The sequence below is a fragment of the Aquila chrysaetos genome, chromosome 7, assembly GCF_900496995.4.
Source record: "Aquila chrysaetos chrysaetos chromosome 7, bAquChr1.4, whole genome shotgun sequence".
Taxonomy (NCBI): Eukaryota; Metazoa; Chordata; class Aves; order Accipitriformes; family Accipitridae; genus Aquila; species Aquila chrysaetos.
In genome coordinates this window covers 16,152,595-16,169,742 of record NC_044010.1, presented here as the reverse complement: position 1 = coordinate 16,169,742, position 17,148 = coordinate 16,152,595, and the positions used below count along the sequence as shown (strand labels likewise).

The 17,148-nt window shown below is 50.5% G+C and overlaps 1 protein-coding gene across 2 annotated transcripts in view; it reads right to left on the bottom strand.

Moving 5' to 3' along the window:
• Positions 1-17,148, bottom strand: part of LOC115343529 — a 62,269-nt gene that overhangs the window by 9,989 nt on the left and 35,132 nt on the right. Inside the window, exons 1-2 of one of the 2 annotated variants that reach the window (XM_030019525.2) lie at positions 1,636-2,470; positions 510-788 (exon numbers count right to left, since the gene is read on the bottom strand). In XM_030019525.2, the coding sequence (XP_029875385.1) occupies positions 510-788; positions 1,636-1,696 (340 nt within the window). In that variant the 5' untranslated portion in view covers positions 1,697-2,470. Of the gene's footprint in view, positions 1-509; positions 789-1,635; positions 2,471-17,148 lie in introns of those variants that run through there. The other variant, XM_030019526.1, reaches the window with a different exon arrangement.

The following is a 17,148-nucleotide window of genomic DNA, read 5'->3' as shown; positions in this document are numbered from 1 at the left end:
AAACCCAGCATGCCTCAACCCAGACCTGCACAGCAGCTCAGTTCAGTTTCCAGAGCCAAGTCAGGTAGGGTTAACTCCTTAAGGAAGCATGTCCACTGGCAGCAAAATGCTGTCAGTCAGTGAGAGCTTTTGTGAGAGCCATCAGGAAGAGTACTCTGGAAATGGACTGAAATCTCCAGTTACATGTCTACATACTGTAGGCTCAACTTTACAAACACTTCAGGCTGCTGTCTCTTACATGAGGGAAAAACAGCACGTAGCTCGACTGACTGGCTACTTCAAGGAAGGCTCAACAGACAGGAGAGACTGACAACGCGGATGCAAAAAGCATTCCCTAGTTTACACTCACTATTACTGCCCCCTGAGGTGCCAGAGGCTTACAAAGCTGTTCCAGAGGCACCTATAGCTCCTGCAAGCTCAAGCGGTCTCTCAGGAAGAATTTTAAGGCACCAGCTTCTAAGCTAGGCTCACAAGTTCAAAAGCTATTTGCTGCTAAGAAGGCCACTTACCGAACACTTCCAGTGTAAAAGTGCTGGTGGTGTTGTGAAAAACAAACTCATATTTTCCTTCATCCTCTTTCTCCACACTCCTCAGCACTAGAGAGCCATTCTGCAAGTTCAGGCATCTGCCGGCAGAATTGCCGCACTTGGCCAACAAACTATCATTTAAGACAGTTGTCAAGCATTTCACATCCCTCTTGCTCATTCTGGAGAGGTTCTGCAGACTTTGAATTCCCACAGAAAAGACTGCTGAGCCGCCACTGAGCACACCGGTCCAGGTGACTGAGCCTGAAAGGAGAGGCACAGAGTGTGGGCAGCGAGCTTGCCGTGTCCATCCATCCCCTCTCAGCTGCATCCCAGAAAGGCAAATGTCCAGGGGAGATGTAAGAGGGACAGACCCACCCCTAGTGACAGGCTGGGGTCACCAGTAATTGAAAATCAGAGGAGTGGGAAGCCTTCTATAAAGGCCAACTTTCCCCCCTGATAACATGGGAGTGGTGTGCAGACCATGCGCACAGGGTGACAAAAGGCTGAGCAGTTGGCCTTTTCTCTCCCCAAATTTGATGTGACCATCTACCACCCCCCATCAGAGCTGAGAGACTGCAAAGATCCTCAGGGCATCAATGCCATGGATCTTATGCAGAGGGCAGCAAAAACAACGGCTGCCTGCACAGCTGCTTTTACCCAAAGAGTAAGGTCACAGTTTTAACTTGAACAAGTCTCACAGTATCCTTGCACATTATTAAGTTGCTGTACGCAAATCAGAGATGGGTAAATGGCAGGGTGACAGCAGCTCGGGGACTAACCCAAGGTCACACCGAGCACTAGGACTGGGACCACATTGCTCTCCAGCCCGTCCAGCCAGCATTCTGCGTACAAGGACCTTACGTTCTCTGCTGAAATGCTTTTACAGATGCAGTACACTGAGAAAGTACTATATTGTTAGTTATCATTCATTTACTAAAAAAATAATCTGTCTTACTTTGGTCTGACTGCCCCTTTCATGCATTAGCAGTTACACTATTTGACACCTCCCCAAACCTCGTAGAGTCCTTAAAAGATCTTGGAGCAAAATTAAGGAATCTGTTCATCTAGGCAAATCTCTGCCAACTTCATAAAGAAAAATCCCACTTACCATGAGGAACAGTTATTATCACCAGCAAGCACTGCAGAGTAAAAGAAGAGCTGAAATCCATTTTAAAGAGCTCCTTGCATCATATGCTGAGAAGACGATCTGGCTACAGAGCTCAGTGAATATAGCGTTCAGGAAATGATGTCAGAAGCAAGAGTGAAAAAAAAAAGAAAAGAAACTCCATAGTGGACAGATTGAATAATGTTTCAAGATAGACCTGCAAGGTTTTGGGTGACTGAACTCGGGCTGAACCAATGTGAGCCACAAAGTGCTCTGCAAAGTCCTGCACCTTGGAGCTAGCTGCAAGTGTGAGAATAGGGCTGAGAGTTGAGGAGAGACAGAAATATCTCCTGGTCAGCTCATCCCATTTAGGAAGATGCTAACTCTGAGAGGCAAAGGCAAAACACCTATTTCTTTCATCCTTTTCCAGTTTGTCGAAGTACAGCATTCCCATCCAGCAAAATTAGTCCAGTCAGATAAAGCAACGCACATGCAGACCAGCTGATTTTCTGAAACACCAACAACTGTCACTCATGGAGAGTCTCACCAGCAGCAGGTGTGGGAGAAGGCTCTCCCTCTGTACGCAAAGGCTACGCTCCCAGCCTGAACTTGGCTGGGCTCTTCTAGTGACTGAATGGTACCTGCCATACAGGAAAGAGCTCCGTACAGCCACCCCAGGCAAAGAATAAAGGTTACGGGAAGTTAAGTTGCATTGCAAAACTAGACTGAATGCAGCCCGAAAGACACCCTGGCTCTGTTTGGAGTGCAGATCCCAGAGACAAGACTGAAAAGCCAATCTTGAGGAACCGCTGTGAACCAGTTATCTACAGGGCCACACCAGACCAGATACTTTGTTCACACTCGCTGAGATGGCTTAAAGCACTCTGGCATTTTGCAGAGTGCCGAGGTGGATTTCACAAGCAACACAGCAGAAACCCTCTCGCTCACTGGAGGAAGTAAACTGCCATAGCATTAGAGCCAGCATCTGGGGTTTTTTAGATGCACTTAGCATATGTGCCGGGGAATAACTATGACAGCAGTTGAGGATGCAGCTGGGAATCTTATACTTCTGTGCTGTTTCTCTGGACACAGCCCATTAAGGAAGCTCCACACGGTGGAATTACACATATACACGCATTTCTGTGAAATGGTTAAACCCCTTGTATTGTGGTCTGCACTATTTTTCAAACAATTTGGCTCTGCTTGATAATTCCACATTTCAGCCACTGGTTTGGCCCTTCTGACTTCTTAGCAATGACAACTACATCTTACCTCCTGCTCCCAGTGTCCAAAATTTACAAGTTTGTTCCAGGCTACCATAGCACCATCCTGTCTTTAGGATGATCAGAGGGCTGGAGCACCTCCCGTATGAAGACAGGCTGAGAGAGTTGGGTTGTTCAGCCTGGAGAAGAGAAGGCTCCAGGGAGACCTTATAGTGGCCTTCCAGTACTTAAAGGAGGCCTACAGGAAAGATGGGGAGGGACTCTTCATCAGGGAGTGTAGTGGTAGGATGAGGGGTAATGGTTTTAAACTGAGAGTAGATTTAGATTAATATTAGAAATAAATTCTTTACTGTGAGGGTGGCAAGACACTGGAACAGGTTGCTCAGAGAAGTTGTGGATGCCCCATCCCTGGAAGTGTTCAAGGCCAGGTTGGATGGGGCTTTGAGCAACCTGGTCTAGTGGAAGGTGTCCCTGCCCATGGCAGGGGGGGTGGAACGAGATGATCTTTAAGGTCCCTTCCAACCCAAACCATTCTATGATTCTATGATTTATCATATGTGCATAGGACAGGCCTAAATTGATCTAAGATGTGACAGAAATAGCCTTCTCTGAGAAAAGCAGTGAAGTGAGTCTTCAGACACTCACAGCAGTGCAGAGGAAGGGGGAGAGAGAAAAGTATTTACAGCAAGAAACACTTTCATTTCCTTCTGTGCTGCTGAAATGACATGAAGAAAATTGCTCTCAAATACCACTGCAAGACTAGGGCAAACCATCTGCCTCGGATGTGCACATTCAACTTCATTTCACCTTCATGCTTGAAGGGCAAGCTGGTGGAGCTTAAGGTTGCAGTGCTCTGGTGGAGACACAAGACAGAACAGACAGCATGTGCAGGGTCGCTTCAAAATAGCACCCCAAAACGTTCAGAATCTCAGAAAAACAATAAAACGCAAAAGGGGTGTGCATACAGCCAAATCCAGCGAAAGTTCACCTTCTCCTCCAGCCAATGATAGCAGCCTTACAGAACTCTTTTACAGATTTGCAGTAAAATCAAAGAAAAATACGGCCTTTCTACTATAGCTCTGTTGTTACAGAAGTGACTCTGCATGACTGTGACATTGCGGTGTCCTGTATTTAGTCTCCCTCTCAGTGACTCCAGGGCAAACGAGTACATTTATGAGTTCAATATTTCTGACTGCAAGTGCCCCATACATCACGCAGTATATGAAGTCCCATTAGGCTCCTTCTGTCCCTCGCTAGCTTAAAAAAAAAAAAAAAAAAAAAAAATCCTTCTGACCCTCACTAGCTAAAAAAATAAAAAAAAAAGAAAAAAAGAAGTCACAGCCAGGATAAAGATGACAGCATGCATACTATTTGTGTTGTCATCAATCAGCAACCTCCTTTTAAGAGCAATCCTCTCAAATTTCATATATAACAAATTTTTTAGATGAGATTAGACAATAATTTCTAACATTGGCTAATGAACACTCACAACACCCTTGGCTAGCCAGAGAACTTACTTCCCCTTTTTATATAAAGATGCATAAAGTTTTGTGTGATTATTGCAGACAAAAAACACCTTGTGAGGCTTAACAGAAACCACAAGTAGAAGAAGGGGGAAAAAAAAAAGACAAGAACTTGTAGTTGGAAGGTGAACTAAAGTCTTTTTTACTTGGTGAGCTGTAAGCTCACAGGGCCATTTTGACCTTTCACTCACTGATGGCATCATGAAAGGAGAATGGAGATTCATTCCTTAGATGACACGAGGCCTTCATGGAGCATGGGAGATTGGAAAACCTGAGCTAGCAAGAAAAGCAGGAAATAAGCTGTGAAGTATTATGAAGAAATTTATACATACTAACTCTGCACATCTTCCTTTCAATAGGCTGGTAAGCATAAGCAGCGCACCTATTTTTACTGTCATTACTGCATGTCAGCATTAACTGGGGAAATACACAGGCCTAGCCCCACACAGATGGAGTCGGCAGAGCTAAATGCCAGAACTCAATGCGTGGAGACGGAAGACAAGCCCGCGGCTCTGGTGATGCATGGAGCTGGCTCTGCAGGCTGCTGAGGGCTCCCTGCCCCAGCACCAGCCCCAGGCAAGGAAGCACTGCTGGCTGCAGGCAGTCTGCTCTTCTGTCCATTTGTCCCCCTGCGATGGAGTGGCATGACGATGGCTACACCACAGCTTGCCAGGGCAGGTATAACCTGGACTGTGCAGCACTGGCAGGCGAGAGAGGCTTGCAGCCATGTTAGCTTATCCGTCCAATCCACACCTACAGCTCTTCATGCATGAGACTTTTTTTTTTTTTTTTTAAGCACACTTTGAGTGGCTCTTGGGAGAGTTTAACTGTGCAGCCACAAGGCAGGAATGGGGGGCAAGCCTGAGAAATGCTTCTGTGTGGGGGAAGCAAGACCCCAGAGACTGATGAAGATGCAGAGACTGATGAAGATTCACATTCATAAGAACATTAATTCTTTCTTTGTTAAATGAAACTAGCCAGAGAGCTATGCTTGAACTCTGAACTCTTTCTTGATCAAAGAAATAGCAAGCAAAAAATAGCAAAGATAAACACAGAAAGGTGTATGCTTACATGCTGATAAAGAGACTGTCATGCACTTTGTTCCTCTAAGAGCAAAGCTGTGAAATCACAGCTATTTTACAACTTATTCAGGAACTGGACACGCATAATCAGGATACTCCTGTAGATCACATTCAGAGCAAATGACTTTCCGACAAAATAGGCTGTACTGGCATAGCAAGAAGAGTGACCAGGACCTCCGGTCATAGATGAAGGCCCTCTTGCGTCAGGGACTCGACAGCCCCACACAGATCTGTAAAATGGAAATAAACATGCAGGCTCCCAGTAACATCGACATACATAGGATTTCCCAGGCAGCCCCAAAGTACAGGTTTGCCAAATACCATATGCTCTGCATGAGACCTGCTCCACCGGCCCTTGTCCCACACGCTGTCCTGCAGCACTCGTACTCCACACATTTGCAATACAGCACAGCAGCGCTGCTGCTTGGGTCCCAACACAACAGATAGAGCCCATCAGCCTGATCATGACATCCAGCCAGCTGCAGCTGGTTTACATGATCCTGGAGGGGCAGAGAAAACCAAGATGCTGTGTTGCAGCTGTGGACAGACATAATTTGACTGACTGCAGCCCGTTCTCAAAGCTGACCTGCACCCTAAGCACACATGCCAGTCACCTCAGTGGATGCGCACGACACTGTCTACCAGCACGTCTGACAGCTGAGAGGCTCTTCCCTACCCCATGGACCACAGCAGAGAGGTCTCACGTGTCAGCTCTTAGGAAAGCAAACAGGCCAGACACAGCTCACTGACATTTCTCCCCACCTCCTGAAATCGCCCATTTGCCACAGTTTCCATAGAAAGTTGCACCTGGGGAATTTCTCCTGACCAGCTCTCGCCTGGATGCTGAATAAAGCAAATCAGGAGAGGAGAAGGAAACTGGACTTCTATTCTCATTCCTACTATCTCTGCCTCAGAGACAACCTCCAGATGATCCCCCTTTCAGCTCAATCCATCCAGCTTCCATGGGGCTGGTCCTCTGCCCTGAGACAATAGCCAGCCCTGAGTGGCACCCCACAGCTGCCAACCAGCTGCACAACGTGAGATTTTACCAGAGGCCACTGTAAGGGCAAAAGAGAGTGAAGAAGACACATTTCCACACTGTTTTCCCAGCTTCCAGTTCAAAGATACCATAAAAAAGACTGTTCTGAGTCAGATTAAAAGTTCACCTCAGCCATTAGCCTGTCTCCAAACACAGCTCATGTCAGAGCCTCAACTAGAGATGCTCTCTCTGTGACAGGGCCATTTAAAGTAACCCACAAATTACAAAAAGCACATTGGAGAAACATGCTGAGATCAGGAACTGCTGCAGAAAGGCTCAGGACCTACTTATGGACAAGGTGCATGTGGCTTCTCCAGCCTGTAGTACCTCTGGGGAAGGAATGGTCCAACACTTGCAAGAGTCAGGGCCAGGATTTCTGGAGGTCCCAGGATGCCCCCATGGGGACTGTCAGATCCCCAGTGACAGTGGCCCACGGGAACACTCTCTCTTCTTCAGAGCATCCATAGATATTTTCAGCTTTCTCTTGCCAAGAGATGGAAAGAACACCTAAGATCCTGCAAACATGGATGAGGAATTTGTTGTGTGTGTTGGGGACTTAGCAACAGGGCTGATAAAAGGAAAATCTATACGGATACCTGCTCTGATGCGCAGACAAAGAGGAACCAGGGAGACCTCCCAGCAGCAGGTCTGCTGCGCCTCAGACACCCCTCCGGTAAGACACACACCACTGGTCCTTGCTTCATGCTTCCTGCCACAGCCTTTGCTTTTGCTGTGTGATGCTGAGGCTATCTGGGACCCACCAAACCAGATACTGCTGTTCTGTCTAAAATGTACAGTTCAAGTAACAGTGCGTGGCAGGGAGGATCCTGAAGGGGCAGGGAGGATGAGACTGCATAGTATCCCAAAGCAAACAGGGAATCTAATCTGCAGAAGCCCTCTGCTCAAAGTAACCAAAGTAGAAAAACTCACAGTAGCACCTTGATTTCATGCACATGGTGCTCACCTGTCTCATGCTCTGGAAGAGCCCATCTCTTTCCTGCCCCATAATGCACAGCAGAGCAGTCCCATGCCTTCAGAATACGTAAATGACAAGCTGGAGGGAGGTCGTCTTCTGCTCCCATTTCAGAAAAGTTAAAATCCATGTGCTTGTCACAGATCCCATGATTCATACACAAACTCCCCTCTCCCAGCTTTCTCTCAGATCCTGAACAAGACCAACAAGGATTACAGAAGCTTATTCAGACTTCTGCTCATTAACAAGCTGCTGTCACCCTTAGGCCTTCTCTTCTTCCTCTTGTTGTATCTATGGGTGCTTCTCTCTCTACCCCTGCCACCAGACAGCTCAGGATGAATGTCATGAATTCACCCCCAACTCCACTACCGCTGAGCAGCTATGGGGGGAGAGACCCAGGCAGGTCCACAAAAAAGCAGAGATGTGAAGGAGGTACTGTGCCACACTGCCACCTCATTTTGGTGCTCACCTATCACCTCACTACCAGGTGAGGCCTACAAGAATATAAGGATCCCAGCTGTCCAGGTCAAGCATACCAATCACATACAGTTTCTCTGACACAGCTCCCCTAGTTTGGCCCACAATGACAAGAGAAAAAGAAAAGTCCATATACAGAATAACTGCTAGAAACCACACAATTTATATTTAGCACCACTGGATGTGGGGTGAAATGCTTTGCATTTGCTTTGGGAAAAAAACCAAAACAAACCAAAACAAAAAACGCCTTATTACAGAGCTATTCAGACGTATGGCTTCAATCATGGTGCTACATGAACAGAGCTTAACTGAAGGACCACATCAAGGACAGCAAGCACAGTGCCTACAGTCTATAGGCTTTTGCCAGTTTCACTAGTCAGTGGAAAATCTGTTTCTGTGAGTGGACAGCATTAGGAGAAGTCAAGTTAGGATCCAACCTGCCACAGGCTGGTGGTCAATGGTGCTTTTTTGCTTTCATCTCTAATGATTGACTCAGATGAATTTCAGCCCCCAATCAGTTTCACCTGGGTCTTGCTCAGAGGTTGCTACCATGTAACTCTGCCACCAGTGCCCCCAGCTCACTGTCCTTGGCCTAGCCTGCCAAAATTGAGACAGACAAAATTGTCTCTGGCAGAGATTCTCAGCTCCTGCCAACCAGGATTTTTCTGCAGCCACCCACCCACTCCTCAAGTACCAGACCATCTTGTTCATCTTTTCCAGTTCCTCCTTGCTTTGCCTTGCCTCATTTTGGTGAGGGAAAATCAACTTGGCAAAATCCCAACTTGGAAGATGAACTTGGGAAATTTCACTAATGTTGCCATCTTCAAACTAATTATATAAACATTATTTACAAAGGCAAAGAGATTTCATAGGTTAAAATTTCTTGCAGGATTCACTTAATGTCTTAGCCTTACATCTGCTGTGGTCTGCTGTGGTTATGTGAAGGTTAATGCCATGCTCACTTAAGAAAATCTTTTCAACATAGTACAGAATGGGGACAAAAGCCACCAAAAACAGCTTTACATCCACAAGATCACAGGTCGTCATGACAGGTATTCCTCACCTTGTCACACCCTAGCACCATGGATAGCCTAATGTGACAGTCAAAAGACTTGAAAAAGCAGCAAAAAACACTTTGTGCCTTTTGCTGAAGCTTTGCTACCAGACACAAGAAACTGCAACCGCTGGTACCTGCAGCAAATTAAACCATTCAAGAGCTTGAAGAAGCTTCTTTATTTAAAAAAATAGCTGTCTTGTCAGCAGACTGAAATTCATTGTACAGGGACCAGAACTCCACTGAAAAAAAACTTAGCAGTCCACAAATTGAAAGAGGCTGAAAAGCAGTGTTTTATAGGATCAAAGCTGGAAACACGGCTTCAGCATGCCTGCTACAACTTAAAAGGCAGGTTAGAAAGTCCTTGGTCACGATACTCTTTAACGAGGTAGCCCTGGCTGAGGCCAAGACAGCAAATAAGGCCTTTTCAGACTAAATTCCTGCATACCCTGAAAATCTGAAATGAGTAAGATTTTCAGAACCTGCAAGCATTTCTTCTCTGTTATTTGGCAATGCCAGAGGGCTGATACATGTTTCTCCCACACTCAGTGGAAGCAGATGTGGCCTCCCAGACTGATGGCTCCGTTCACAGCAGGAAGGACTGGGTCAGATCTGCATGGTGGGGGAGAGTGGAACAGCGCAACGCCCAGCTCGCTGCTGACGGAGCAGTCCCTGTGCAGGTCCAGACCATGCCGTGACAAAGCAATTCAGCTCCATGGAAATAAAACCAAAGTACTGTCAGACCTAAGCCTTCTGAAACTGAGGAAGGCCAGTGTAAGACTGACTTCTACATCCTCAAAGCTTACGAATATGTAGGGATTTCTACATTGCATTTTCTAGTGCAGCAGCACTTCTGATCACTTGCAAGCGTGGGCCCAATAAAGCAAATTTCTGACAATGCTGCCAATGACCTTAAAGTACTCCCTGGACACTGAGAGGTGTACAGATCAAGCTGATACTCACCCCTGGTTCTTTCCTCTAGAGCCCTTCTTCATAAACATTTCTTTTTATCTTCTTGGAGACTGAAATTAGGGTGTATTCACCAGAGGTTTGGAGCTGGGGGTCTCTCCAGGACTAAAAGTCATGAAAAAAAGGCAAGAGACTGCAATGCCTAGTTTTCGCAGCCACGTATGTGTTCAGAATTTGAATATTCCTGCCAAATAACACTTCTGCTGGGTCAACCTCAATTTATTCGGCCTTCACCTTATATGCCTTAAAGCAACAGGTATACCATCTGGCCATTTTAGTCTCTGCACAAATCTCTGATATATATTTAATGCTTTGATTCATTCTCCCTACTTCCCCTGATGACTGAGGGTGGTACAACGAGTCAACAACCCATACAACGAGTATGCAACTGTTGCTCTATTCCTGTTTCTCAGTTGTAGGCCTAGGCATATCTTGGATAGTTCAGTCATCTGGTATCTTTCTGCTATCTCCTCACAAAAAATATCCTAAATACCCTACCTTTTCTTTACAGAATTATGATTTGGTTGGAGAGGTTCTATGGCCTTTATCAGCCAAAGCAACCAGCGTTACTTGTGTCTTCAACACAATTTTCCCTATTTGTACTTGCTATTAGCACATCATCCACATGCTGTATTAATGCAGAGTTATTGGTTAACTCTATGTCCTGTAAATCTGTCACTAGGATTTTAAAAAATAAAGCTGACAATCCTGCAAACCGTTGAGGAAATCTAGTCCATGTTTACAGTTTCCCCTCCCAGGTGAAGGCAAAAATATACTGAGATTCTGGATGCACCGTTATACTGAAGCAAGCTGGGCACAAATCAATTACTGTCAAACATTTTGTGTTGGCCAGTATCGTGGTTATAATTGTTGAAGGATCAGAAATTAATGGATGCAGTACACTTACCCACTTATTTATTGCTCGTAACTCTTGGACCTTTCTATAAACCAGTTTTCCATCTGAGCCTAGTTTAGGTTTTTTAACCAGCAAGATATGAGTATTACAGGGACACTCACAAGGAATTAAAATCCCTCTTGACAGAAAATCTTCAATTATTGGTCTTATACCTTCCCTTGCTTCCCGAGATAACAGGTAATGTTTTAAGGAAGGAGGTTTGCCTCCCTTCATTTCTATCTATACTGGATTAGCTGACCTTAATAACCCTACATCTGCACAACTTTGGGCCCATAAAATCCTAGGTACATCTTTGAGTTCCTGGGGTATTTCTATCCCTTCTTCAGTTGCTATAGCTGTCATAATTTTTTGGTACATTACCCATTGGGAGTCACAATGTAATTCCTTGTGGTGTACACAGCAACTCTGCCCATAATTTGTATAACAAATATCTCCCCACCAAATTTGCTGGTGCCAATCACAACAGCAGAAAAGAACGATTAAGAGACCATGTACCTATCTGTACCATCATTTTCTCTGTCCTGGGTACAAATATAGATTTATCTTCTACTCCTACAGCATTTACTTCACCCTCAATTCTTGCTCCTTTGTGGGATTGGTTAATATTGAATAAGTTGCGCCGGTATCTATCAGACATGGGTAAGTTTCACCTCCAATTTTCAAATCTATAACTGGTTCCTTAGAGTCCCCTGAAAGGATTACTTTTGTATCTCCTTCCACTGCTAGGGCCTGAGGATCTGGTAACCATCATTGTTCATCACTTTTGTTCAGCTCCTGATTGATTTGATTTTCCCTTTGTTGCTGTCATAGTCCCCTTCTCGGGATCACAGGGCATTCTCTTTTCAAGTATCTTGGTTTTATTACAGTAATCCTTTGGTCTTGTCTGATGTAGATTTCTGTTTCCCTTATTTCCATTATTATTACCTCTTTGCCTCCTAAAATTCCTACCTTGCAAAGCAGCTGCTAACAACCTAGCCTTCTCTTCCTGCTGTTTTCTCTTCTGCCTAGCCTTAGCCTCATCCCTTCCACTATACACAAACATTGCAATACTTACTATCTCCCCTATCAGCTTCCCTTGCCAACCTGGACAACACTGGTTAAAATACTTCTTAATATCTGGGGCCGCTTGATCTACAAATAAGGAGACAAGCAAAGACCCATTTTGCAGGGCTTCAGGGTCAATTCCCCCAAACATTTGGAATCATTTCCCCCGTCTAGTTAATGCCTTGTTGGCATTCTTTTTCCTTTGTCCAATTAACCATTCTTCTAACCCTTTTTGACATAATCTTAACGCATCTAATTCTGCCTTGGTCTGATAATTCCTGTCTGGCTCTGCGTCTGGCCACACAGTCCTACCACCCGGAGCAGCAGCCTGTTCTCTATTTTTCTGCAAAATCAACACTCGTTCTTCAGAGGTAAATACAGTTTCCAGTAACCAACAAACATCAGACCAAGCAGGGTCATATGCTCTAAAAATTCCCCTAATCATTTGCTGAAGCTTTTCCAGATCTTCCTACAGTCAAGGCATTTGTTGCTGCCATACCACCAAATCTACCGGGCCAAACAGCACACATACTCTTGTTACAGTTGCGGCTGCGCCTGCAACCGGAGGAGGAATAATTACCTCCTTCGGCAGAGCTTGCACAGCTGTTGAAGGGAAAGCAGGAGGTGCAGAAGGGGGAACAGAAGGAGTAATAGAGTCGATCAAAGACAAAGGAGACAGAGACACATCTAGAGCAGCTGCCTGAGCTTGCATGAACACCAGTGACTAAGTCTCCAAATCAAAGGAATTATGTAGAATTACACAAATTCAATTCACCAACACCTCACCTCTTTCTGGTTGGTCCCAGTCCACTCCCTGAGACAGACAGAAATAGATGAATTCACCGGGTCTCCGGATCAGATGCTTCCCAAGAGGTGCCAGAGTCGACCCGTGGACTGGTCCCATCTGGGCTACAAATTCTGTTGCAGAAGTGACTTAGGATGTTTGTTGACTGAGGAAGAAAGGGACACAAGGGTAGAACTACAAAAGGTTTATTTCATGATCATGAGAACCCTCCTCCATAACAGAAGGTATCCAAAGGGATTTTCAAGGAGTTTATATACAATTTGAAATGAAAGGCTAAGCATAATCATCCAATAGCACACAGACACACTTCTGCCCTCTCCTGTCACGTTCAGCACCTTTGATGTATTCTCAGACATCCAGTATTGTGATGCCTCTGCCACCTGGCAGTTAACACAGGACCTTCTGAGGTCCAGATGTTCCCCTTCAATTGCCAAACACAAGTTATTTTTTATTATTATTCTCCTTAGGGCAACCTGCTACCACTTCTTCTCACAATTGTTATCTAACAAGCTAAGCTCAGAAGCTACAGCATAAGAATCTTCCCCCAACAAGACAGGCAGAGGATCTTGACTCAGGCCAGCAAACCAGACCACCTACAACTGGACATAAAGCAAGCAAGAGCCACACTCCCCAAGACCACACAACAAGACAGTATCTCCCTGGCTAGCTAACAAGCCAAAACTACACTCTAGTAAAGAGCCAGCCCGCCAGAGACCCTCGTCTGCTAGCCAAAAATAGCATCTCCCGTAGAGAAGACTGCCAGTTATGAACAGCAGCCACAGCCACAGGTGATACCTGAAACTGGTCACTCATAGCTCTATCTTCGGACGGCTGCACTCGTGCTTGGCCCAAAGCGTTCAGACAGAACCAAAATCACCCACATACAAATGAGCCAGAGCTGGGACAAGCGTGGTAGGGCTCTGACTAGCTGGTCAGTGCAAATAGTATAGGGCTTTGGTTGGCTGGCTGGGGCAAATGGACTACAGCTGTGGCTGGCCGGCTGGGACAAATGATGTAGGGCTCTGGCTGGCCGGCAAGAGCCCTACACCAGGTACCTTAGAGAGTCATCCAGAACCCTACCCCACTTGCCCCCACCACCCAGCCACAGCCCTACCCCACTTGCCCTTGACGGCCTGCCAGAGCCCTACACCATTTGCTCCATCCGGCCACCAAGAGCCCTACACCATTTCCCCCAGCCATCCACCCAGAGCCCTACCCCAGTTGCCTTGGCCAGACAGCCAGAGCCCAACACCATTTGCCCCAGCTGGTCAGCCAGAGCAATAACCCACTTCTAAAAAAGGGCCAGCCAGAGCCCTAACCCACCTGCCCTGTCTGGCCCACCACAGCCCTACACCATTTGTCCCGGCTGGCCAGCCACAGCCCTACACCTGTAGACCCAACCAGCCAGCCACAGCCCTACCCCACTTGCCCGGGCCAGCCGCCCGGAGCCCTGCACCATTCACCCAGGCCGGCCACCCAGAGCCCTGCACCATTTGCCCGGGCTGGCCACCCAGAGCCCTGCACCATTCACCCTGCACCATTCACCCGGGCCAGCCGGGCGCCTGGATCCCTGCACCATTCGCCTGGAGCCCTACACCATTTGCCCTACGCCATTCACCCTGCACCATTCGCCCAGAGCCCTGCACCATTCACCCGGGACGGTCGCCCGGAGCCCTGCACCATTTGCCTGGAGCCCTGCACCATTCGCCCGGGCCAGCCGCCCGGAGCCCTGCACCATTCACCCTACACCATTCACCCGGAGCCCTGCACCATTCGCCCAGGCCGGCCGCCCGGAGCCCTGCACCATTCACCCTACACCATTCACCCGGAGCCCTGCACCATTCCCTGGGCCGGCCACCCAGAGCCCTACACCATTCGCCCTACACCATTTGCCTGGAGCCGGCTGCCCGTAGCCCTGCACCATTCACCTGGAGCCAGCCGCCCGTAGCCCTGCACCATTCGCCCCGACCGGCCACCCAGAGCCCTGCACCATTCGCCCGGGCCAGCTGCCCGGGGGCCTGCACCATTCGCCTGGGCCAGCTACCCGGGGGCCTGCACCATTCGGCCAGAGCCCTACACCATTCGGCCGGGCCGGCCGCCCAGTGCCCTGCACAATTCGCCCTGCACCATTCGGCCAGAGCCCTACCACACTTGCCCAGGCTGCCCGGGGGCCTGCACCATTCGCCCAGGCCAGCCGCCCGGAGCCCTGCACCACTCACCCTACACCTTTCACCCGGCCCGACCGGTGGAACCCCTACCAGGCTTGCCAGAACTGGCCAGCTGGCTGGAACCCTACCGTACTTGGCCGGGCCGCCCGGCCAGAACTCTACCGCACTTGGCCGGGCCGGTCGGCCGGAGCCCTACCGCACTTGCCCGACCCGGTCGGCCGGAGCCCTACAGTGCTTAGCCGGGCCGGCCGACTGGCCGGATTCCTACCGCTCTTGGTTGGGCCGGCCGACCGGCCGGACCCCTACTGTACTTGGCCAGCCCAGCCGAAGCCCTACAGCACTTGCCGAGGCTGGCGGGATGGAGCCCTACCGCGCTTGGCCGGCCCAGGCGGACGGAGACCTACAGAACTTGGCCGGGACAGCCGGCTGGCTGCACCCCTACCGCGCTTGCCCGGCCCGGCCGGCCAGAGCCCTACCACAATTGCCAGGCCCAGCTGGCCGGCCGCAGCCCTACCACTCTTGGCCGGCCCAGTCAGACGGAGACCTAACGCGCTTGGCCGGGTCGGTCGCAGCCCTACCGTGCTTGGCCAGGCCAACAGGATGGCCGCAGCCCTATCGCTCTTGGCCGGGCTGGCCGGCGGGCCACAGTCCTACTGCACTTGGCCAGGCCGGTTGGAGCACTACTGCACTTGGCCGCCGCCGTCCTACTGCACGTGCCCGGGCTGGCCGCAGCCCTACCACACTTGCCCGGCCCGGACAGACGGAGCCCTACCGTGCTTGGCCGGCCCGGGCCGGCCGCGGCCCTACCACACTTGGCCGGCCCGGGCAGGCTGGAGCCCTACCGCGCTTGGCTGGCCCAGGCCGGCCACAGCCCTAACGTGCTTGCCCGGGCCGACTGGAGCCCTACAGCGCTTGGCCGGCCCGGCCACATGGAGCCCTAACGTGCTTAGCTGGCCCGGGCCGGCCGGAGCCCTAACGCGCTTGGTCAAGCCAACCAGCTGGCCGCAGCCCTACCGCACTTGGCCGGCCCGGGCCGGCCGCAGCCCTACCGTGCCTGGCTGGCCCAGGCAGACAGAGACCTACAGCACTTGACCGGGCCACAGGCCGGCCGCAGCACTACCGCGCTTCGCCGGGCCAACAGGATGGCCGCAGCGCTACCGCTCTTGGCCGGGCCGGCCGCTCGGCCAGAGTCCTACCGCGCTTGCCCGGCCCGGACGGCTGGAGCCCTACCGCGCTTGGCCAGCCCGGGCTGGCCGGAGCCCAACACCGCTTGGCCGGCCCAGGCCGGCCGCAGCCCTACGGCGCTTGGCCGGCCCAGGTAGCCGGAGCCCTCCAGCACTTGGCCGGGAGAGCTGGCGGGCCGCAGTCGTACCGCACTTGGCCAGGCCAGCCGGAGCACTACCGCAGTTGGCCGCCACCGCCCTACCACACGTGCCTGGGCCGGCCGCAGCCCTACAGCGCTTGGCCGGCCCGGCCAGACAGAGCCCTAACGCGCTTGGCCGGCCCGGCCAGATGTAGCCCTACCGCGCTTGGCTGGGCCGACCGGACTGAGCCCTAACGCGCTTGCCCAGAACGGCCGGAGCCCTACCCCGCTTGTCTGGCCTGGCTGGAGCTCTATTACGCTTCTCTGGCCCGGCCGGCCGGAGCCCTACCACGCTTGGCTGGCCCAGCCGGCGAGCCGCAGCCCTACCACGCTTGGCCGGGCCTACCGCAGCTCTACCGCACTTGGCCAGGCCGGCTGGCCAGAGCCCTACTGCACTTGCCCAGCCCAGGCAGATGGAGCCCTACCGCGCTTGGCTGGCCCAACCGGTGCCCTACTGCGCTTGGCTGGCTGCAGCCCTTCCGCGCTTGGCCGGCCCAGGTGGCCGGAGCCCTGCAGCACTTGGCTGGACAAGCCGGTCAGCCGGAGCCGTACCACGCGTGCCCGTGCCAGCCACAGCCCTAGCACACTTGGCCGGGCCAGCCGGCCGGAGCCCTACTGCGCTTGGCCGACCCTGGCAGATGGAGACCTACAGCACTTGGCCGGGCCAGCCAATCGGCTGGAGCCCTACCGCTCTTGACCGGGCCAACCAGCTGTCCGCAGCCCTACCACGCTTGGCCAGCCCAGCCAGACGGAGCCATACCGCGCTTGCCCGGGCCAACCGGAGCCCTACAGCGCTTGGCCGGGCCAACCGGAGCCCTACAGCGCTTGGCCGGCCCGGCCAGACGAAGCCCTACCGCGCTTGCCCAGGCCGGCCGGAGCC